Source organism: Pempheris klunzingeri, chromosome 19 (genome assembly GCF_042242105.1).
Source record: "Pempheris klunzingeri isolate RE-2024b chromosome 19, fPemKlu1.hap1, whole genome shotgun sequence".
NCBI classification, from domain to species: Eukaryota; Metazoa; Chordata; class Actinopteri; order Acropomatiformes; family Pempheridae; genus Pempheris; species Pempheris klunzingeri.
In genome coordinates this window covers 13,356,832-13,381,665 of record NC_092030.1, presented here as the reverse complement: position 1 = coordinate 13,381,665, position 24,834 = coordinate 13,356,832, and the positions used below count along the sequence as shown (strand labels likewise).

At 38.6% G+C, this 24,834-nt stretch overlaps 1 protein-coding gene across 1 annotated transcript in view; it reads right to left on the bottom strand.

Annotated features, from left to right (window-relative positions):
- Positions 1 to 24,629, bottom strand: part of znf618 (zinc finger protein 618) — a 28,192-nt gene extending 3,563 nt beyond the window's left edge. The window contains exons 1-13 of the mRNA XM_070850660.1: positions 24,550 to 24,629; positions 24,267 to 24,345; positions 14,674 to 14,959; positions 11,805 to 11,882; positions 11,521 to 11,565; positions 6,961 to 7,050; positions 6,488 to 6,568; positions 5,401 to 5,520; positions 5,159 to 5,236; positions 3,624 to 3,701; positions 2,385 to 2,429; positions 1,503 to 1,580; positions 189 to 377 (exon numbers count right to left, since the gene is read on the bottom strand). Of these exons, the coding sequence (XP_070706761.1) occupies positions 189 to 377; positions 1,503 to 1,580; positions 2,385 to 2,429; positions 3,624 to 3,701; positions 5,159 to 5,236; positions 5,401 to 5,520; positions 6,488 to 6,568; positions 6,961 to 7,050; positions 11,521 to 11,565; positions 11,805 to 11,882; positions 14,674 to 14,932 (1,141 nt within the window). The 5' untranslated portion in view covers positions 14,933 to 14,959; positions 24,267 to 24,345; positions 24,550 to 24,629. The remainder of the gene's footprint in view (positions 1 to 188; positions 378 to 1,502; positions 1,581 to 2,384; positions 2,430 to 3,623; positions 3,702 to 5,158; positions 5,237 to 5,400; positions 5,521 to 6,487; positions 6,569 to 6,960; positions 7,051 to 11,520; positions 11,566 to 11,804; positions 11,883 to 14,673; positions 14,960 to 24,266; positions 24,346 to 24,549) is intronic.
- Positions 24,630 to 24,834: the final 205 nt, after the last annotated feature.

Here is a 24,834-nt window from a genome sequence, read left to right as displayed (position 1 = left end):
AGGAAGTACTAAAATAGTACCTGGTACCAGGTACTAGCGCTTGTGGAAACGTTGAGTCGAGTCGAGCCGAGTAGGTACTAGTGGAAACACGCCAAAAGAGTCAAGGGGTGTAGAAACCTTTTCAAAGCTCTGTTTTAATAGGTAGTGTTACACCCAATAGAATGAATGAAGTTGATGGCAGTACTTACGGCTGAGAGTGTGGTTTCTCTGGGAGATACTTTGAGGCTGGATTTGTAGTTTAACTGAGGAATGGGCCTGGGCCTGGACCTGGACCTGGGCCTGAGCCTGAGCCTGAGAACCTCTCCACAACTGCTCTTGAGGACCGGAGGCTGAGGAGGTTTTGGGAGAGTCCCCTTTGGTGTGGTTCTCATTGTCCGCTGAGGAGATACAGAGGTGGAAGATTAAGCAGAGGCGACAATGCTGTATGGTTTTAATGGAGAAGGTGTATGGTAAGTGTTTCCAGTGGAGAAAAATGTAAAAAAGACTAAAATTATAACGGAAAATTAAATAAAGAAAACAACTACCGGCTAAAGTAAATAAAAAAAATACATCATTTGGCCTCCGAGTCCGTCACAAATAATAATAAGGTCACCATGAATTATCAACTAGTGTAAATATCTTTTGTTTTCATTGGTCAAGCCTGGATATAAGTATTTTAAGACTATTATAATTCTAACTGCGTTCAAGGATAGGCAACATGATTCATGCATAAGAGGGTAACCAAACTGCAAGTCATTTATCAAGTAAAAATGTTTGGTGGTCACATCTTCTCAGATACGGGTGTTTGTTTGCTATCCTCGTTTTCATATCATCACAAAATTAATATTTCTTGTTTTTTTTGACATGTTGGCAAGGCGACAAAATGTAGTCATGACTTTTGGCTGTGGTTGCTTGAAACTGGAATTGATCTATATTTCAAACATTGTATTCACTAAACATTTCATTACTTGATGAAATAAATAATGTGGATGATATTCTTAATTCAAGCAATGAACCCAAACAACTGTTAAATTGGAGGAAAAGTCAATGATGTGCATTTTTTTTAAATCTTTATTTTAGTTGAGATTGGAATTTATCTATATTTCAAACATTTTATTCACTAAATATTTCATTACTTGATAAAACAACTAGACTTAGACTTTTTCTTTACTGATCCCCCATAGGGGGAAATTTACATGTTAGAGCAGCAACAGAGGCAGGGGCAAGACAATGCACCTACTCTATGTATCAGCATCATATATGAAGATATTTTTTTTATATTTTTGCAGCAAACCATAAAAACTGTATCCAGCAGCCTCAGAACCAGATCTGCAACAACCCTCCTTACAACAATATATTCTTTGAAATGTGTTTGTGTGTAATAATGCCTACACTTCCATAAACAATGGATTATTACATGTGACCATATAGACGTTTACAAGCATCGCAGCCACTGAGGGTGTGCTCACATTCTGTTTGTTGCCCCCGTCGAGCTTAACATGCATTTGTAGTCGTGGACTCACCAGCGTGGGACTGCATGTGCTCCAGCAGGTTGTTGTAGAACTGGAACTGGATGCCACAGGCACCACAAGTGTAGGGTTCTAAAAAATCACAAGGCCCAGAAGAGCGTTGACGCTTTGTAGGAGGAAAAAATGAGTACAGTGTGCATTTGTCCATTTGCTAGCCTCTATTATCTCTGATCTACACCGGAGCAGCAGCTCTGACAGTCAGTTACACCAAGATGGTGTTGCTTTTGTGATTTTTGCCATTCAAAGAGATGTTGTTTGCAGGCAGCATTTCTGAAAAATTCTAATGCAATTGTGATGCAGTTTTGTGTTGAAGGTGTATGTTGGGGCGTCCTGGTGGTCTAGGGGTTTAAAGCGCTCAAAGGACATTGTAATCACAACGTTCCTGGTTTGAATCTGACCGGAGGCCTTTTGTTGTCACTGCCCCTCTCTATCTCTTCCCTCATGTACTGTCCATCTCTACTGTATCCTATCTAACGAAGGCAAAACATAAAGAAATGAATTTTTACATCTTTAAATGAAAACATTTTTTAAATTTGTAACAGCTTTTCCACCAGTCTTTGTCCGTCCAAAGAAAGCCTTGCAACAGGATGAGTCAGCCAATGCTTAGTCGTCTGTCATTTCAACACACAGCTATATCTGAACACAATACAGATGTACAATAAGACTAATGTTAACAATCCTGTTCAGACACTCCCAAATGATAATGAAGCTAAATGCAGAAAAGCTGTATAATCACAAAGGATTATAGAGAACCTATTTGCACCAAACAATGACAGATTAACAAAAACTGAGGCATACCAGAAAAAAAAAAGGTGAAATGAGAAGAAGGCAGCATGCATATTTTCTGTTTTGAGGGGAAGGCGGGGTTGGACTTACTCTGGGTTGTAGAGAAGGTGCTGGCCACCAGAGGGCTCGGGGTTCCTGTGGACAAGAGGACAGGGAGGGAGTTAAGACTACATACACCCTAAGCCATTCCCTGTCACTCTTTTCTCTTGTTTATTCAGTCGGTGCCTTTAGTGTTTTAAGCATTTTTTTTTATTACAAGCATTACCCCATATTTCTATTTCCATATTTGGTACAGAACATCACCAGACTTCACAGGATTTTTTTTTGCTGATTACAGCCCTGAGCAAAAAACCTTGCTGAACAACAAGCAGAGTGTCAGATAGATATAAACACATTACTGTTTAGGTCACTTTGTAAAAAAAATATAAAGAAAAAAAAAAAAGTGCACAGCAACAGCAATTCAACAACGCTGTAAAGGTCCACTGACTTTTTTCATTTTCAAAGCAGAATGCTTGCTAGGTGGAGGTTTTGTTGAGCATGGGCGATGTGCCAAGTAAGAGTTATCATGATGATGATCATGTTTGTCTGCTATAACAGCAGACTGACAGCGCCTCTGTTGTCCATGGAAAACCACTGAAGGCAGAAAAGTGGCAAAATAATCAAACAAACTCTATGCTGTCGTCAGTTTCCGATTCAAATATTGCTGATTAGAGCACAGAAATCAATAACCACTTGACTGGTCTGCGCTTGATTCTGTTTTATACTGACTAACTCATTTCATTAATGATGTTGACGATACTTAATTAATAAAATTGCTTTTTATTAATCACCTTTTCCCATGACCTTTTTCCACCTTAGCCCACCCAAACAGCACAGACAGAAAACTCATAAGAGCCTCCAAAGGCTTTTGTAACTTTTACAGAAAGTTTTGTGTTTATGTGTGGGAGCATTGCTCACAGTAAGAGGCTGATTTAGAAAATATGTTTTCAGGGCCTTTAATTACAAGTCTATTTTTGATTCACTGCCTCGATGTGAGGCAACCGCTATCAGAACCAAAGGTGATCCAACATGGTGCTTGACAGGGTCTCAATTTTCGTGGTGTGAGTGCAGAGAGGAATAATAACAATAATGATAAAAACAACAACAACAGAGATCTTGGGCTTTATATACTAAAAACTGGTCACACAAACCTCTTTACATCCCCCACTTCCCCTCCATCTCAATTTTCAGCCCAGACAACTGAAAATACTTTTCACCGTTTGAGCAGAAATTATACATTTCCACACAAATACACACACATCCACATAAAATAAGTGACTCAGTGCTCACCGCTTGAATTCTGTGAGCTGTTTGTGTCAACCAGACTAGACTGAATTGCACTTTCCAGTTTCCGCCTGAATGGGCTGTCTGTGGGTGAAAACAGGAGAAACAATGAGCGACATGCCAATGCTAAATAATATTAATAATATTCTTAATTCAAGCAATGAACCCAAACAACTGTTAAACTGGAGGAAAAGTCAATGATGTGCATTTTTTTAATCTTTATTTTAGTTTGCACCATGCACATCAATCACACTAACAGCCTTGACAAAGGATCCAAATGTTCATATAACATTTAAATATGGGTTTGATTCCTCCTCTTCATTCCATCTTTTTGACCCACTTATAAGATGTGAGTGTGTGCCATGCTTTAAATAGTGGCAGAGCGTGTCTTAGCAGAAAGATTGTGGTGGGAGGTGGGGGCGTGGGGGGGGGGGGAGATCATGTACCACAAAATACAGTACCAGTTGGGAGAAAAATCTATGATTTATGGCAGCAGGAAAAGAGTTTTGGTGAAGTAATGGAGCAGGGTAACATCTAAAACTGCTTGCAACGTTGACAGAGGACTATCTGCCAAATGTTAAAATAACAGTATGAAATACAAATCTTTGTAATTGGTTTTAGTTTGAGTTATTATTTGGAGTTTATGAACCTCTCTGGAAAAAGACAACAGATTTAATGAGACTCGGTAAAAAAAAATAATAATTGAAGACTCTGTGCAGGCTATTATTTTTTGTTTTAATTTTGTTAAATTTTCACGTGTTTAGGTGCTTGAGGCAATTCAAAAAAGATTCATAACGTGAAAAAAAAAAAAAACATATCATCCCTTAAATTGTGCAATTAACTATTCACTAAAAGGTTAATAGTTTCCAGCAGGGTTGCCGCAAATACAGTAGCAAGGTGACCCAGAACCTTACATGCAGTCTCTTAGGGTTCTCTTAAATCCTTTTTCCACTGGCTCAGTGTAACACACTTTAGCCAGAGTGAGGCATGCTCTTATGAATTTCTACCGTGCCCCCACAGCAGGACTGTGATGTTATTGTGACGGTTCCTGCCCTCAAACCCAGCTATGCCAATATCATTGTAAACTACCGTCACTTCTGTGGTCATGCAGGCGACAAGTCACGCTGCCGTTTAAAAAATACATTATTCAGCAGTACAGGCAATAAGTGATTGGTTTCTGATGATGTTCACTTGGTTGTTAGTCCCATTTTATCAACATCAATCTCTCCTCCATACTTCCAACAACATTACAGTTTGTCATGTCGACACATTCAGCCATTTACAAAGCATTCTACATCATGACATGACATGATCTGTAAACATTGTACTTGACTGAGTAAAGAAAAAACAACTTACTGCTCTAGGGCTCTACACACTTCTACCAACGTGCATGATACTGAGGTTTGATAATCAAATTTCAACTGTGTGTGTGTGTGTATGTGTGTGTAGAGTTCAGATTTGAATGATCAAGGTAGAGAGGCATGCATGAAAACTACTGAAAAATGTAGGATAAAAAAAATGATGCTTACTTTTTATCTTACCAGTTTGGCTGTGGCCAAATTTACTCATATCCATGCTACCACATTCCTGCACTCGTGATGCCTTCATATCAAAGGAGCCTGCATTGAGATAGATTCCCAGAGTCAGCTGTAGCTCAATGCTGTAATCTAGACCACTGACATCAAATCTGACAATACTGATGTTTTCATCAAAAAGTTCCCAGACTAACATTGTAAACATTTCAAGGCAAAATTCACGGCGTGATGTGTACAAATAATGCAACACACCCTAATCTGTAAGTAAATGGTCTCACCCATTGGTGTGTGAAGAGCGACATGCTCTTGGTATGGGTTGAAGTACTTATACTGCTTCCCACAGAACTCACAAACGTAGCTCCCCGTTTCTGCAGACAAGAAAACACACAAATCAAACTTGTTGTGATCTTATCAAAATCCTCATTACTGGTAAAACCTGCATCATATCGATTGAGATCCGGTTTGTTGGATTAGTTGTGCCCAGTTAAAAAAGAGACAGCATTCTATTGTTAATCATGTCGTATTTCGCTACGGAGAAGCAGAAAACAAGGGGTCCTAATAGTGGAGAAGAGGAAGGAGCTGGTGATTCTGAGCTTTTTTCTGATTGATAAATTCCTATCTGTAAGTTTACATTTAGCAACACCTCAATACACAAAAGCACAGGGGTCTCCCTGCATAGTGCGTAGAAGTTCACGCTAACCCCCTATCAGTAGGAGTCATTAGTGCAGTGACAAGTGCAGGCTTCCCACCTGCGAACACTGCCAATTGTGTTTGAAGGGACACCCGCTGCCGTCGGTTGAACCCGCGGTCTCTGCGGAGGTGGGCGAGTGCTTTTTCCCCTGCGAAGGAGGACTTTTGGACTCATGTTCTGAAACCTTGCCAGTGTGGAGTCAGCTCAAATGCTTATTGTTATTTTTGTAACATGGACCATCACTGTGACATAAGTTTGTTCACTACAAACTGTGTCCAATACACTCAACCGGACACAAGTGGACTTCAATCTGTCAAACTGAATGGCATGTTGAACACAATTAAAGGAATGATGGATGTACCTAAAATCTATTTAGAATTTGAATGCCAAGTAAGTGAATACGCCCTGCTTCAGATTCCTGATATCCCCCTCTAAATAATCATTGAAATATGATATAAAACAAATGAAGCAGAATAATTTTGAAACAATGGTTACAGTGACAAATAATCCGAATCTAATCATTTTCCTATAGAGTATATAGTTTGCTGCCTAAGCTTCTGTATTCATTGTACATTTTTTAATCTCGTTCTGCCATGGTATGTCTGTGGAACTAACTAAAAACAAGGTGCATCAAACAGTCTTACTTGGTCCAATTTTCTGGTAGGGTTCAACTGGCTCCTCGTCTTTAAGGCCATCCACTGGTAACACGACCTGTTCATATGGATCTGAGAGGGACGGAGGAGGGAGGTGAGGAAGAAGTGAGCGATTAGTTTTCACTGAATACTTTGACTTGTGATCAAATGTAACACAAGCTCTTTGAGATATATCATACTGTTCTGTTCAAATTGTACTTTGCACATGCATATATGACAGACTATTATTAGAGCTGTGCCGCTATTATTTTTTTATTATCATTATTATTATCTATTTATTTATTTTTTAGCAAAAACACTACCCATTCTCCTGATATACTCTATACCAAGCTACTCTTGTTGCTGCTGCAGGAAGTTGAGATTCTGCAGCGAGAGGACAGTGTGAAATGCTCAAGTTCACTTCACTTGGAGTTTCAGAGAAAAAATAAGTTGTCGTGCAAATTGCCCAAAAATTTCCTGGTTACCATCAACTGCATGCAGGTCACGGTGCTCCTGGAAGCAGCTGTAGTATTTGTACTTCTTGCCACAGATGTCACAGGAGTAACGGAAGCTATCTGCAGATGAACAAAGAGACATTGAGAGGCATTGTTTATCTGTGACTGACAAGCAGGCGGGCAGACAATGGATATCACTGCCATTGACAACCAGTATAATCTATGGGTAACTCAATCCAAGACTGCATAAAAAATTACCTAATAATAACAAAGTAATAACACAAAAAGTTTGCCTTGACTTTGCAACTGAACACTAACATGCAGTAATTTAATATGCCTTGTACCCGAAGGTGTTCCAATTGCTTTTCACACTAAATTTGCAGAAAAGTGCCATAGAAAGAGGGGCAGAGAGAATAAAACATCATTCTGCATTAGAAAAATGGACAAACAAATAAGATCAAAATGCATAGGATAATACTTGATTACATTAGGACTGACACATGGAGGGGGGCTGAGTGAGATTAGATAAACAAGACAAATGAATCCTTGGGGGGAAAAGTGAGAGAAAAGTTAATAATGATTTGATTATTTTTATAATTTTTAGAATTATATGGGGCACCATCTCCATATAAACAAAGCAAAGCAAATCTGTCAATATATATTAGTAAAATGCTTCATTTTAAAATTGAATTACATTCAAATACTGTTGTATGGTATAATAAAATGTTTTGGAGATTGGAGATTTTTTCGCAGACTGTACATACTGCTAGCACTCGATTTAAACTGAATTATTTGAACTGGAACACTGAACTGAAATTTTGTTGTGACACAAAACATGGAAACCTACAAGTGCAATCAATATTTCTTCTTATTTACATGTTTAAAAGTTTATTAACTTTCGCAGTCGTTTCTTGCCAAGTCTGTAGAGTGAAAGGACATAACAGATGCTGATTACTTGTTCTGCTCTTGCTAATTTTGTTGCAGTGGGGAGCATTGTGCAGCCAGGTGGCTGTTGACAAGAACACCTGAGGTCTTGGCACACCACAGTAAAATCCTGTCTGAAGGCAATCTGTTGTATAAACAGCATGGCACAGAGCAACTGTAAACCAAAATCAATTTCTAAACCCCTTTCTCCAGTTGGTTCAGGGTTACACTAATAATACACTGAACAAGAATATAAAGGAAACAATTTGTACATGCACACAAAAGGCTCATTTCTAACATAACATAATATAACAGTCCTACTCAGATAGTTAGTGAACATTTCACTTGCCAAAATGATCCAGCCAACTGACAGGTGTGGCATAAAATCACACAGATTAGGATTATTATTATGGCCACTCTAATTGTGAAGAAAGAAATTAGCCTTTTGTGTGCATTGAGAAAGTCTTCGATCTTTCATTTCAACTCACTGCATTTATATTTTTATTCAGTGAATGTCTGACTGATGTTGCCCCTGCAGCAGGCCCCTCACCTTACACGCCAATGTGACAAAGGTTTCATCATTTAGCAGCAGAGAAACAGCTTCTACATTTTCTCCAGTCCAATCTGACACTGTTAAATCAATCAGCTACAGCCTTGGCTGAATTCCTGAACTGCTCCAAAAATGTGTTTAAATACCGTACACAGTATTTTACAAGGGCTGGAATGATTTTTGCGCCTGATCTCTGTCAATGCATTGAAAAGTTGAATAACATTTGTCAAAATTTCGAACAATAAATGGCTGTCCTAGAAATGTGATACAAGGAGACACAGAAAAGCCAATACAGTTGACTTAAAACGACCAATGTCTCCACATCACAGCGAACGGGTCCATGCAATTTGTGCTTAATTGGCAACGAGGAAATGCAGCTACAAAAGCGATTATTAGGGTGCCTAACTGTAATTGCATTTGTAACACCTCAAGGCTCCAATACCATGCATATTCTATAATTTCCCCAACAATTAACATGATTAAAACTATTTCTAACAAATTAGTGGATTCCTGGCATTTGTCAGAGTAATTAAAAGTCACATAACATCAATGCTCCAAGCGTAGGTGAGGACAGATTCAGAGTAAATCAAAAACGCAGCAACAACATAGATAAGTGGTTATGGATGCATGGTCCAAATCTTCAGCCTGACTACTTTCCCCTTTGTTTTTAAATGCCCCTGACGAAACAAAAAGTATCTAGAACGTCCTCTGATATGGGAGTTTGAATAAAACTTCAAGCAACTGGATGTTTTATCCTGCCCACTGATTTTGATGGATGACTATGACATATTTCAGGATAAGGGCCTGGGAAAATCCAGCCATTATTCCAATGAAAATGTAAACTGGCATTTCCATTTCTTTTTCACTTGATGAGCACTAAAGCCATGACATATTTCATATTTAAATGCCAAAGTACAGTTTGCATTTCCATTTTCAGGTTTAGGTTGTACACTGTTTGCCCATTTCACAAAACTGAAAATGCAAAATCCATTTCTCATTCAATTTCAAAACCAATACGTCAGGGTTATGTTTTGGAATGCACTGATAATTACTTGTAACCGGGAGTTTTCATTTTAAGTCTGACAGTGCTGTTCAACAGCCGAGAGAGTGTGTGAGAGCTTCATTACTACCTCACGTTGTGCTTCCTGGTATTTTAAGTCTTAGTCTAACTTTCAGGATGATTCCAAAGAGATATTCTGCGATGCTTAATAAATTCGGAGTCAGGTTTCCAAGGACTGGATTGGGGAGCCAACTCATGTCAGGTCGCCCAGCAAAGAAATTGAATCTGGTTAAACTTTTGCCACAACACAATGTAGTGTCATCTGGCAAGGTGCTGCATTGGCTAGTCAAACACATGAAAGTGCACATTCCTGGTATATTGCCTTGTAATCGGAACTTCATATTTGAACGGTTACCTGGCAATCAGCACGATGGAGATAAAAATATTGTCCCTCTAATTACTTTCTAGAGTTGTAAAATCCTGTCTCATAGTATAACAATTCTAAACCTTTGTGCAGTACTTTGGTATCTAATGATTTAAATAGATCCATGACCTATTAGTCAAACTAGACTTCCTGGATTGCATTTTATTGTCTGACCGGTACCTGAGGCAACACAACACCACCAACGCCAGCATTTTTTCATCTATGAGCTGTTTTTGGTCTCAACGCCCACTTAGTCAGAGCTATGGAAAGTTTGTTCTAGCTGGGCTCCCAAAATACTCTCCTCAACTCCGGGAACTCCTCCACAACACTACAGCCTGTGTTATCTTGTGCTTTTTAAAATTCTATGCCCACTCTCCTTTAACAGAGGCATATTTTACAAACCATACTACCTGTAAATTCCAAGCTTATCAAAAGTTGCCTTGGCTTAATTTTGCTCAATTTGTTTCAAGGCCCAGGTTTTCAGGCTAAAAGTCAAGGTTACAATAACGCCATATCTCCACTTTGTTTCCGTAAATCTGAGCTTTCAACGTATTCCTACATCAATCACTCCATTTATCTATCTATATCAAATTAATTCAGATTAGAATTAGCCTCAGTTTGTTTAATCTTTACTTGCTGCCAATATTCTTTTGGGGCGGCTTTGTCTGTTGCAAAATATATTGGAAATACATTTATAAATTGGCAGGGCAGTATTTACCAAGTGTGTGGTCTAAATATATGGCATCAACCAAAAATGCGTCACAGCATGTTCCATCCTCTTAAGAATTTAATCTATCAGCATTTTTTTGCCATGCTGCCTCTCTGGCTTACCTATTAATATTGTCAGACCTTTTGGTCAGATAGTGTTTGTGTTCCTGATACAGCTACAGAAAAAACTGTCTGTTGTTCTGTCTGTATGAAGATGATTGCTTTTTCTTCTATCTGCCATGTTGATAGTGTTGCCTTTAAGCGATGTGCACATTCATGTAATGATTGCTGAGAGTGCGTGTAGGAAGCTTTAAAAATAACTCAAGTACTACTCTGAGGTAGGAGTATTTTTAGTCCTAATCAAACTTTCACCGTGATTCCTGGGAATGATGTCTGGTAAATACAGGCCTTGGCAGGTGATATGCAATGCAATTAAAACAGCAACATCCCCTACATGCATAGTTAAATAAGTAGTTACAGGTTTACTTCAGGTAAATTAGAGGACCTGGTGTTGTCAAACAATGAGGGTCCAGTGTGTGACGTTTTTGGCTGCGAGGAAACAGTCCTAACTTGATTCCAGTGAGATAATTCGGTTAAACTTTAACCAGCTAATTTTATCAGCAAAATATTATTGTGATAATCTGAACACTGTGTATGCACATGACTCGATTGTGCCAGAAATGCTGAGGTAAAGTTGGATGTTGCAGTACAGGCACCTGATATGAGGATGTCACCTATGGAAAGGCGGCTACAGTGAGGAGACATGACTGATATGGGGCGAGGAAGGGAGGCAATGAGGGTAAACGACACTGCGCTTAGTCTTCAGTAACAAGTTGAAGGGATTGTGTTTAGTCGGCTTTATGGAGATCAAAAAGATACGCGGTAAAACAACACCATGTCTGTTAAATGAGATGAGCATGAAACACACAGTTTGCTAACAAACTTGAATGTGTTCGATGGACGAGTGTGCAAAAGTGTACTCACTGTTGGGTGCCTGGGGTAGACCATCTCCAACCATGCTCTCTGATTCTATAGGGGCAAAACAAGTTGAAACAATGACAAATGAAATGTGCGTTCACATCTGCATTCACAAATTTAATTAATTCAATTCAATTCCTGGTCAAAATAGGGCATGCATGACTCATCTAGAGAAAGTGAATCATTTTAGGAGCATACTGTCAACAGAAGACAAACACAGCAAGCAGGCAGTTATTTGGTTTTTCATAAAGACCAAATACGCACATGGAAAAGAAAGCTGAGGGTCTTACCTCTGTGGGCTCTGACGTGTGTCTGAAAGCAGTTATAATACTTGTACTTCTTCCCGCATACCCCGCATACATAGGAACCTGAGAGAATGAGAATTCAGAACAGTGTCATAAAAACAAAGTGACGGCATCATCAGCAGTACATAAATGTAGCATATTTGATTGTCCTTGCTAACACCCATCATAATTACTGCTAATATAATCTCCCAACTACTCCTGTTAGTATAACCAACATATTACCAATAATCAGTTAAAGGCAGAGTCTGCAGCATTGGAGGAAAGTGGTCAACCAAAAGCCCGGCTCTCTCGTTCTTCGGCTCAGTAGGTGTGCGCTCTGTGCTGGTAACTCACAACTGTGTTTGTTTGGGTTTTTTTTGCTCAAACTATTTCATTTATTGATTGCTGTTGGGCTGTTATGATAATTTCCACCAATACAACAAAAAGTGCTTCTACAATAATTGCCAATCCCTGCCTTTAATGCTCTGCGCTCCAAGTAAACATCACTTTCTACACAATAATTACATTACATTAAAGGCTTTCTGAATCGCCTGAAAGGGGGAATTACTAAAAAATCAGACTAATTGATTAAAATAATGTGAATGTCAGGAGCCAAGACTGTGCCACAGCCTGAGCATTTCATGCATCTAGACAGTCTAAACAGACTTGCACTACGAGCTTTCTGCAGTTTAAGCACATTACTTTAAAACACCGACCTGTCTATTCAAATGTGCAGTAGTCTATCTTAAGTAAGTTTTTTGAGCTATAAAGTTACATGTTACTGTACTCATCTGAATTTGATTATTGTGAACAGAGTTAACAGACATTCCTATTGTTGAAATGTATTCGGTAGTAGTAGTTTGGATTTGTTCTTAGGTAAGATAAGAATCTATGCACACTCAAGAGCACACATACGCACATTTGAGTGCTGACATGTTCATGCTAAATAATTGGTTATTCAATATTATGGTTGCATAATATTATAGGATTTAACTTGCAATAATATTTCTTAATCATTTAGAATATTTTAAAGAATATTTTTATTATGTTACAAAGTATTATGGTCTTCAATTCACATAAATCATGATGGCACAAACAAGAGTGCCGTCTCTCCTAAAATGGCCCTTCTCTGGATACAGCGATCACTGAAAGGGTAATAGGATTTTTTCAGAGATTTTTCCATTTCGGTGCACTGAGGCTGCGTTCAAACAACCAGGCAAAGGAGCATACAACCAGGCTGGACAGCCCCATATTTAAAACTAAGCCAGGTCCCTTTCTTTATTACTTACTAAATATGATTAAATATTAACAGTCTGTGTATCTGTCCCTGATGCAACAATGCAGAAGCCTCATGTTCCTTTTAATTTTATCTTATCTTTAATATCACAATCTAAATCAAATCCATAACACTAACTATTCTTATGGAGCGCAGAGCAGAGAGTTACGGTGAGCAGGCATATAGAGAGTGGAGATGCGGCTGTCAGATCCATGGGAAAGAGATGGCAAAATGATTTGCAATTAAGGATTTAAGACTATCTCATCACTCGTGCTGATTAATGGGGCTCAGCGAGCAGACATGCGGCTATGCTAGAAACATCTCTAAATGCACAATAGGGCGCTGATTCTAGAGATTATCTTTACAACATTTCAGTTCCGATACTAAATTAGTTTGAAAAAAGTAATGTTTGTGTAGGAAAAAAACAATTGTCGGTGGTCCCTTCAATCGTCAATATACAAGCCAATCACCAGTTGCCAAAAGCTCTATCAGCTTGGCAGACAGCTTCCATTTCCAAGCCTTCGTTTATTGTGCTCAGAGTATGTGAGCTGTCAGAGATGCTGAATAGTGCTCCATTAAAACCTTGAAACCTAGAAATGAATGTTGAGAGATAATCCTATACGATTTTAATCAAATCTTTATTTATTGGATATACCTACCAAATACCAGTGCAGTCAAGGCTATAATGTTTATTTTAGTTTAAACCGTTTTAGAGGTGTGGTCACTTAGAAGGCTTAAATCCATGGTGCTGATGAAGAACACAGCATTACACTGAGACGTACTTCTAATATTTTATCCTTCTCATTTATATAAGAGAGGGTATTAAATATTAGAAACATAATAATCCTTATGGAGGCAGGATTTAATAGAATGCTGTTGTATTAGAATGCATTAGCTTAAGCAAGGTGTACCTAATAAACTGGCAACTACATGTACATAGAGTACATTTGACATATGATTTCATCGATGTGAGAGCTTGAAGTTTGCTAATGAACAGATAGCAGTCAAACATGAACAAAGCTAAGACTACCTCCTTAAAAAATGAGGACCAGCGCACCAAAATTACAAAAATCATATTTTTCATTTACCCCCTGATGTGACAGTATCTCGCCCTGCAGATAGTCGCCCTGGTTCTGAGATATCTATCTGTCTTTAAGATTCCAGCTCCTACCCCAGTACTGAATACTACACAAAATGGAGGTGAATAAAATTTAAATTGTGCCCACAGAACTGAGAAAGAACCTCTGCTAATCTATTTAGGTTTAAAAGATTCAACGGCAACATTGATGGGGGCCACCTCTTCTGTAGAAAGTACAGTAGGTCCTATAAAAACTGCTTACAGTGAGGTCTGTGAACTATCCTGAGTGACCAGGACACTGTTTATTATAATCTACACTGCTGCTGTTTTTTTAAATGTCATTTTTAAATGCTGTGCAGTTTGTTCATGCCGTTTTGCCCGTCAGGAAGCAAGGACAGGTTCAAGAGACACCAGACGTGACAGCAGTCAGCAAAAGCAAGTATATATCCATATGTACATTCACACACCTATGCATGAGTCTGTGCTCTTCGTTGGAGGAGGAGTACCAAGGGCAAACATACCCTCGGTCTGAGCTCTACGGGATCCACCTCCACTTGCTCCTCCATCATTTCCTCCAATGACAACACAGATCTCAGCGGGGTTGGCATCACCCACTTTCCCGTTACTCGTCTCCGAGGTCCCAGGCTCTTTCTTTACTGTGACAGGTGGCGGACTAGCACTCTTGGACTTTGGGGCTATGGTTGGCGAGGGGCCATCTGTGGCTGCACTCCCACCGTCCGCCTGCTCCTTCCCAGGATTGGGTGCCTCTTGTACACTCATGACTCCACCTCCTCTGAGCCTCTGGTTCTGTACCAGGGGAATAAACAACAGAGAGAAAGAGAAGACTTTACTGTCCTGTAGCAATTTATGGTCTTAATTTGGGCATGCTTTCTTGCTAATATATAGTATCTGTGGACAATTGCACTGCCAGGTTAAACATGTGTCGTTTTAAAACTACCATGGCAACCCATGCAATATCCAGGAAAGAAAAGGTTGTGTATAGACATTAGTTTTCATTTGTATCTACCTAAGTACCTAAGAGCAAGCTGCACATAATAAGCAGTAGCCTGCACCTGGAATCTGTCAAAGGTCTAAAAAAAAGACTAACTAACTGTGAGAGAACCACCCCTCTTTTTCTTAATATGTGAGAGATGTGCAAGCTCAAAATGGACAGGAGGCACCACCAGTGATATGTGATAGTGTAGTTTTGAGGACAGGAAAAAACAGACAAAATTTCCTTATTAGCCATGAAGCGCAGAGTAGCTTAACTGTTCATAAGTGACCTTTGATGGCATAAATTCCACAGCTTTGTGACACCCAAATGCTCTAATTTCAGAAATATCCAAATTACACAACTTGCCACTTCAGCACAAGGCTATAAAAGGGCTTGTCAAGAGAATGTGCTCAAAATGCAACCAAGCAAAACAGAGTTATGCCAGGATGACTGATATTATGGAAAGAGGGAAAATTGGTCTTCTAATAATAGCACACCAATACAGCAACAACAAGCCTTTTCATAGCCCAAAAACACCTTTCTTTGGATATGACACACGACCAAGAAGCCTCAGCAAACAGGCCCATGAATTGGATAATGTTGTAACAAAACATTTCAGTTCAAATTGCTCACCCTCATCTGTAGAAAAATAAAAAGTACTTTAACAGTATGTGCAGCACTTTAATGCCTCTTACAACCTTTATATAGAATAAGAGTCTTTTTAAAAGGTACTTTCTATGTACAGCTGCAGATCATTTGCCATGAAAAACCACAGCATATTTCATAAGAATTTAGTTGTACCTTGTAAAGAACAACATTTTGGACAAGGGGAAATCCCACCTCCTGGTGACACTGCGAGGTATAAAGAAGAAAAGAAAAAAAATGCGGGGCCACATATCAGGGCAAACTATCTATTTTATAGCATACATTGTCATTTAAGTTTCGATTTGAGTATTATTTGATTATTTCCATTTCAGCTTTTAGCATTTTCATTTTCTGTTTCATTAAAGACACTGTCGTTTTCAGTTTTCCATTGCTGAGTATTTCTTAAGCATTTATTTTCTTGTGTATTGTCCATTTTAAGGCATTTCCATTTCAGGTTTTTCAGTGTCCCTTTCTATTTGTCATGTCACAGTGTCTGATTTCACCAATGGCATCAGGTGTACAGCAACTGTGTACACCTGTGTAATTTTATCCACAGTGTCCATGGACTGAAAGTGTGAGCAGAAATTCGCTAACAAGCTGTGTTTATATTCATGGGTTATCTTTGAGATCCTGCTATGCATTTTAACAAGTGAGAAATGAGAAAATGTCTCTATGCTTTACTACGGAAATTAACCACACAGCTGCTCAGTGATTATACTTTTATCCACCATGAAAACTGGTCACTATTGGAATCCACATCGATCCAATAGGTCAACCAAGAACTGAAGCAGCTACAGTAGACCAGAATAAATTAGCTGACTTTTCAGTCAAGGTTAGAAGTTTAAATCTACACTTGACCTTTACTTTTTTGTTAGCAGGTTAGATTTACACAACAAAACTGCCAAGTTAATGCTTATGCTTCCAGCTTTGTAGACATCAAACCTACAAAACTTAGTCAAGCTAAAGAGAGGCATCATTGGAAGGACTTTCAGAGGATTCTGAGTCTTCTTACATTGGAAAGTAGCAGAAGGCTATTAGGCCTCACATACACTCCGTGGCCACTTTACTAGGTGCTACTGTACAATCTAATGTAATTTAATACAGCAGCTCTGCCATAAATTCTACCGCTATAAAGTTTAGAAATGTTCGGTTTTAGTTGATAAGGGATGTGTTTAAATTCAGTTATATGTTTATCACTGAAGTCATAGTCGGTGGTGGTGAGGTGGTTTTCTGCAGCATTATGTTCAGAGGGGTTTCTAATATTTTGCCCCCTTCACGCATTTAAATATGCAGGACAAAAAATAACTTGTCAGTAAAACATATAATCAAATTACCACCTTTATATGACAGTGCCAAAAAAATGAATATGCCTGTAGGTATCATAAAAGTAGAGTTTATGGCAGAACAGCTGTATTGGATTGTATTAGATTACACAGGAGTGCTCACTGAAGAGGCCAGAGTGTATTCTCACATTTGTGCTGCAGAAAGAATACTAGAATGATAATAGAACAGTCGAAATAGACATTCTTATGTAACGCAGCAAATTGCTGGACAAGAAAAATGAACCCAATATGAATATATGATAAACGCAGGCTATTTTACAGCTTAACTTGAACTTTATTATCAAAGATGATAATAACAGTAACAGTTAGTTAACAGTGAACATAACTGAAACAAAAAAAACACACAGAATTCGGACTGTCAACTTCACTGTTAATTGAATAACATTACTATATTTCCATAAACAATCATCTCATTTCAAGTAAAAATGCCAAATGTTTGATATTATCTTTATTTTCAGTCGAATTTGGACTTTTGGTCAGACAACAGAAGATATTTGATGACATTGTAATGTGTTCTATAGAACCAAATGATTTATCTATTGTCAAAACAAAGGAATGTAAAAGCACTACAACAAACATGAATATGCAGCATATATCTGGACCAAAGAAACAACAAATCACATATGATCATTGAAATGAAAATTTCAGCATAAGAAAATTACAGTAAGACAATTAGTAACCACATTTTAAATCTCGGTTAAATGCAGGAATTTGCACAGAAATATTTTGGGTCAGTAAAGCCAGTGGCCCATTTATTGGTTACACAGCAGTGCTAAATTTTACATCCCAGTGACATCATAACCCAAATGGTCAGCTCTCCATTTTCTAGCTTTAGAACTGAAATGCCCAGGGTATAAGTGAATTCTTGTAATAGCTAACATTCCCCGTTCAGTGCCTTGCTGTTAAGAGAACAACCATTTTCATTTTAGATCAATTGTGGAGTTAAGACAAGAAAAATACTAACAAAAGTTTCCTTTTTAGAAGATTGATGTCCAAACTATTGATGAATCTATCCGAGTTATGATAAATACCATTTAAGCATATTATTACATAACATGCCAGAGAAAAAAGCTAAGCTATCGGTAGAAACTGTCCCTTACAAGGCTTTTCGCAGTGGACAGTGTCATTGGTGGCATTCACTCCACAATCCTATGATCAATGTAATTCCACGCGTCCATACAGAAGGCAACTTTCCGTAAAAATCCAGTGAATTGAGTGAGCCTCACCGCAGACCTTCAGCACCATTTATGATTAAAGGCACTATGAAAATGATACGTAAAAAAAAATAATTAGCACCTGCGAGTTAAAGGGATGCAATTTTAACAGTCTCTGTCTCACGGAGAAAAACATGATGTAATTGCAGATAGATTATGGGAGTGAATTTGTCTGCCAAAGCAAACTGTTGCAGTCTGGCGGTGGTTTAGGTTCAGCTCTGTTCAGCCAGCTTCTCTCTGTAAGAAAGTTTACTCAGGGTATATGGGAAATTTAAATTTCTTGAGGCCTGTTTTCCCTTCTTACTAGACCAACGGAGTCTAGAGTGAAAAGCTTAACGACAGTATGGTGATTGTCTGGATTGTTTAAAGCAATTTAAGAGTAATTGGCTACTTTTTTATAGTGTTCCTCTTGCTGAAAATGCTGAGTGAAAAGTGGGTTTCTGTGCAAATTTAAGTGTGTCACGAAAAAATACAGAAAAGCCAGGCTTCTCTGTCTCATCCTTTTTTTCAAAACATCGCCTGAGGAAAGCAATTTCAAAGTCGACAACACCAGTATTTGGCAGTGTTCTGGCAGAATTTACAGTGGTATGAACATTTTCTACCGTGACAGGTCTAATCCCCCACGCATGCAGAAAGCAATATGTCAACATTGTTCTTTTATGAATGACAGGGAAAGGCCTTCTGTCATCTTAAATTCCAGCCAAAACAAATGAACATCGCACAAATCTAGTGACTTTTTAACGCATTTATCATTTGCTTATCAATTATTAGCACTAAAGAAGATGCACTGCTCATGTCACTTACTATGGAATTACAACCATTTGAACAGAGTTCTTCAGAGCTGCTCAGAAATGATCATACTTGATCCTTTTTTTTGTAAAAGACTTCTACAAAAATCTCCAACATGAGAAACCATTTAAAGCGACCTTGTTACCAATGTACAAATGGTGGAAAGTAACTAAGTAGATGTACCATAGATGTAACATATTGTTAAAGATCAAACCAATGATCTCAACTATTTTGGCTTGTGGTCCCTTACAAAAAAAGAAAAAAAGGGTGGGTCAGTCTGGTTGGGGCCCCTTTGTTATTTTTAAAAGGGACATTTCCCCTCTAAATCTATCAGAAGGTTTCATTTAAATTAGGCTTTGAACCCAGTGCGGCAATATTATCCATTATTTCACACACAAAAAAAGAAATTAAAGAACAGTGACCCTTAGGAAAGCCCTCACCCCTACGTTGGAAGCCACTGGACTAAAATACTGACCTGTAAATAAAGTAGATAAACTAGCAACATCTCAACCAACAGTAAAATCATCATCTACACATTGTTGTATTAGAATTAACAATCTAATAATGTAATGCATAATAATGCCAGTCACAGTTTACTGCAGAACAAGTAGGCTACTTTTACTCATATTTTGCTGATAGTACTTTTACTGAAGTAAAGGATTTGAGTATTCTTCCACCATTGTTCTTTACTTTCAGCATCATCCTTATCTTCAAAAAGTTGGCTTTTGTTTAAAAAAAAAAAAAAAAAGAATAGGAAATTCTATGTTAACACCATTTGCTCAGAAGCACACTAACAAAAGTCGTTCTAAGTAGTTCTACCAGCCTATTCTGTAGCTGACAGGAGTCAGTTGGTGGACTGACGTCCCACAAGCACACACTCCATAGGTGGCCAAAGAGGCCACCTCAAGTCTGTGCATGGCCAGAGACCATAAGCTGCCTCGGACAAGGAGATGGGCCAGCCATGTTGTATCGACCAGCGAAATCAATGTTGGAGTGACAATTCTATGCTTCACCTATTTTATGACTGTTATTGGCCGATATTGATCTTCTCCTGATTGATTGGAGTAGCCCTACTGTGGGGGGAAACAACGCAATGCCTCTCATTGCCTTCTTCAACAAAACTTAACCGACTTTTATCATCGGAAATTAAATTAAATGATGGTAAGGAAGCATACATATCTGAATTAGATCAAACCCTTAGTCATCCGTGTAATATTTCCTGTGCAACATTTTGAACGCATACTCTGAATATATAAAATGCCTGTTGTGGCCTGTTTTCCTCTAATTAAAGTCGAAATGCGAAAATAGCCATCTGGCCTTCTGTTCTGTCATAGTCTGAGGCTTATGATATACTATAACCTACAGCACCATGCAGACTGAAAATCTCAACCAGATGCTCATTTGCATGATGTTCCTTACAAATAAAACACAACCTAAATCAACTAAAACAAAAGGCCAATAGAGATAGACAGTACCATCAGATCAGGAAACATCTAGTTAAATTAAATCAAATACTAATGGTATCAGTGATCTATGGATTGTCTGACTGTCATGAAGCTAGTTTTCTCTTTCTGATCTGGTCCAGCTGTTTTTTAAATGCCAACGCACGCATGCATGCATGTTAGCAACAACATAGTATATCCCTGTACTGAATTTATCTAGGGTTGCAGAAGGAGGAGGTGAGGCATACAAGAAAAAACATTTCTCGGACATACCTCTGTTCAGAATTCAGCGCTTAGTCGAGGTACTTAAAATAATTGGCCTATATTTGGGCAGTACTGTATCTGCCTCTGCACAATAATGAAGTAAATCCATCACTGTGCTTGGTTAAAGCAACAAAAAAAAAATCTTGTGCTTCCAACTTAGAGAGATTTTCTTACTCTGAATTGTGCCATGCACTGCCAAAAATCACTGTGCTCTGCATGTTAAGTAGACTGGAATAGAGATTCCAAATATAAAATACAAATTTGTTTAAGGCTCATGAAAATGTTTCCACTCTGGAGGGATTAAAAATAGGAATCAGCTCAAATAGGGGAGATGGAGGGGGTCACTTCAATCACAGCTTTCACTGCATGTTTGTATTATCCAGAGCAGAGTCAGTGACTGGGAGCAAGGGTTGACCAAAACCTGTTTCACACTAAATGCTTTGCTTTCCCTGTTTCTTTAATCAAATGCACATTTTCCTGTCCTCTGTAATAAATGTCTTCCAAGACGGTGTATGACCAATGATTTCAAAAAGCAATAATGCAGAGAACTAGATAAATCCCCCCCCCCCCCCCCACACCCCCCCCCTCCTTCACCCCACCCCACCTCACACACACACACACCCAGGATGCTCTGGAAAAAGAAACTGTGTCGTCTAGTAAAATTCCATCAGCATACACTCAAAACCCCCATAAAAACCTTTTCAATCTATATGTTAATGCCACGAATTAAAATTTAATAACAAGAGATATTGAAAAGCAGACTTGAATTATACAAAAATAAATCCTAAAAGATCAGGCCCCTAAAATTAGAAATTCAGGGCGGCATCCGGTCTGCTGCTAAACCCTTGTAGGCTGGCAGATTAAATTTTTGATGAAAATCAAAATTACACTGCACACTGACGCAGGCGCAGCAAACCTGGCACTATTGTGATTTATGGATTCATTAAACCCGCGGGAGTTTCACCCCTCCCCTTTTCACTCAAAGAAATGAGATTTGCTTTGCTGAAAATTTGTATTTTCAGAAAAGCTACTCAGGCTCTGCTCTACCTTCAGAAAATGGTCAAGGAAAAAAAGGAGCTTCTGTGTACATAACCACCGCACGTAAACAGGCCTAATTTTCATTGCTGCAGCAATTGAACGTCCTTATGCATTATTCATGAAACCAATAAGGTTCATTTTTAAAAAGGAAGAGGCAGGAAAAATATGTGCAGAATGCACAGATTTTTTTTTTTTTTAATGCAGCAGCCCCAACCCCTGAAAAGCCATTCCCTAGAGACTAATTTAAGTGAAGCCATTTTCAGACATTTTCAACATGCCACGAAGAGAATAGCGGAACATAAGATGTTCGCCGTGTCTGAAAAGGACGTATGTTTGTTTGTTCATACACATCTAAGCACTAATCATGAATCTGTAATTGTGCCTTAACAAAAAAGAGCTGACATGACATCAAAGAGAGAAACTGTTTGTGTAACATCGCTTACCCTTTAAATGGAAAACTAAATCTCTGCACGAAGTTAATGACAATTAGAGCAGTAACCACGTTTCAAAAACTGTAACCCACAGGCTGTGATATGATCCCTCACCATCTTGTGTTTATCAGTGCCTGGGGGGACAAGTTTCACCTCTCCATCCAAACTATTCGCTCCAAATATCCTCAGTGAAACAAAGCTTTTGTTCATTAAAGTACAGACAGACCAGCATTCCTCTTACCTTACTAAAAAACGAGAACACTCCCAGAATACAGTTCCCATTAACCATATCAGGGTTTAAGGTGTTATTCATTTCAACACTGCAGCATTGTTCTTGAGAGCTTTACATATTACTTGGTCCTTCAGGTATTTTGCATATAAACATTCCCATCACTCACAGAGTGATCCTCCCCTATTAAACTCATGACACTGGTTGCCTCTCTTCATTTCCGTACTTTAACACAAACTCCCGCATTTTGATTAGACTTTCCGAGCAAAGGTCAAAATTTACACCCAGATTTTGCATACCAACCATACGATTTCCACCAGCTCTTTGAATTTATACAGATTTGAAGGTCAGGAACAGAATTACCCACAGTAAAATGGCCTCCGCAGTTTCCCTTACATTAAAATAAAAGCAAGCCATGCAAGATGGGAAGCTGTTTGGCGTCTGCAGGATTAATATAAACAGTAGAGGCACTGGTTGTGATTGTTTTTCCTGCCCTCAAATTATGCTGACATGGTCTTTCTTCTTCCAGTGCTGTTCGGTTCACTTTGGATAGTTATTTTCCGCTTACATATTTCCAATCTCTAGAAATAAAAGTCCAAATTGTTCCATCTTTCCCAAGCACTCAATTACATTTGTATGCCCATCTTAACACACAAATACACATTAAGTTAGGGAAAACAAGTTAATTACAGCTAATGTGCATGACAGACTGAAAAGAATTAGGATGGCTTTAGAAGATATTTTTCATCTCTATCTCACAGGCACATTTTTTTTTTATTAAATGCTCACACCTTTAGCAAGATATTCCAAAGTCCATACTGCTCAGTGTGATTAAAACCAAAGCAGGAACAGGATTCATTTGCACAGTGAAAGGTCATTTTTGCATTAATCAGAATGATAAGCACAAGATACTTTTGATTTTTAATGCGTGGCACCCATTAGTGAATGCGATCTATTCATTTCAAAAATCATTAAAAGCATGTGTCTCCATTCACATTTACTAACATTCAATTAAAAAAAAAAAAAAAAAAAAAAAGTCTCAAAACTAGTCTCATTACAATTTCTTTTTTTTTTTTTTTTTTTTAATAATTCCTAAAAATGACTGCCTACAGGTGGCGCCAATGACACCCAGATTTAAAATCCTGTGTCTTCCCAAAAAAAAAATAAAACTCGAAATGTATTTTGACATGACGACACTTTGGTGTTTTTGCTCTCGGCCGTCTGCAACGAGTGCCAAGCCGTCAAATGCGACCAAAAGTGGCGGTCGTGTTGTGCGAGTTTCAGGAGGAAGCAACTCCGGAGCTCTGCTCAAATTTGCTGGAAAATTCACAAAACATGGCTGCAGGAGGTTTTTGTGTTTCAGATTGTTCCTCCCCTCATCGTCCTTCATGTTGCCACTATCGCCCGGTCCCCTCCTGCTCTATAGGAATACTCGCAGGGCTTCAGCCGAGGTGGTTTATATGTGAACAAACTAGGTGCACAGACGACTAGTCAGCAGTTACACGGAAACTTCATTACGAAAATTCAGTCAAAAACATCAACAGATTAGGTCTATTTCGGATGGCTTCAAAGCCTGCACCTGGTTTAGTGGCAGGCAGTAGTGCACAAACACTGGCAGCTCTCCCCTCTTAAGTACGGGAGACTGAAACTTAACATTCGCTAGTGAAATTTTTAAAATTTAGGATTTCTAAATCAGAAAAAAGCAAACACAGCGGTGTGACATACCTCCAAAAACGATGCAGCTCATGCGAAACAGGCTCCCGCTCCAGAAATCTTCCCTCCCCGACCAGAGGTGACTGCACAACTGCTTCCTCAAAAAAAAAAAAAAAAAAAAAAAAAAAAATACAAAAAAAATTGTGAATTACTTATGAGAAATTCCAAATGTTACAAATTTTCACCACAGCGGTTGTGTGTGTGTTTTTTTTTTCTCCCCACACACCGCGACACGCTACGTTACATTTTAGAAAAGAGTAATGGCGTAATGAATCATGAATTTGCCGAGGTTTACTCAGTCCGTGGCAGCTCTCCGGTCTCAGCCTTGCACACGGGGTTTGTGTTGCGGTTTCTGCTGTGGAAATTTCGTCCGCCATATACAAGGGCAGATTCCGAAATTGCAGCGCCGGCCTGCATTAGCCTACATGAAAAAAAAGAAAGAAAAAGGAAAAAAGTCTGGGAAGAAGACAGGGGAAAAAAGGTTGGCCGACTATGAAGTTACACGGGGAAAAGAGACTGGAAATTACGCAGAGGAAATTCTCATGTTGGGATCATTATTATAGCAGGCTGTTATTTGACT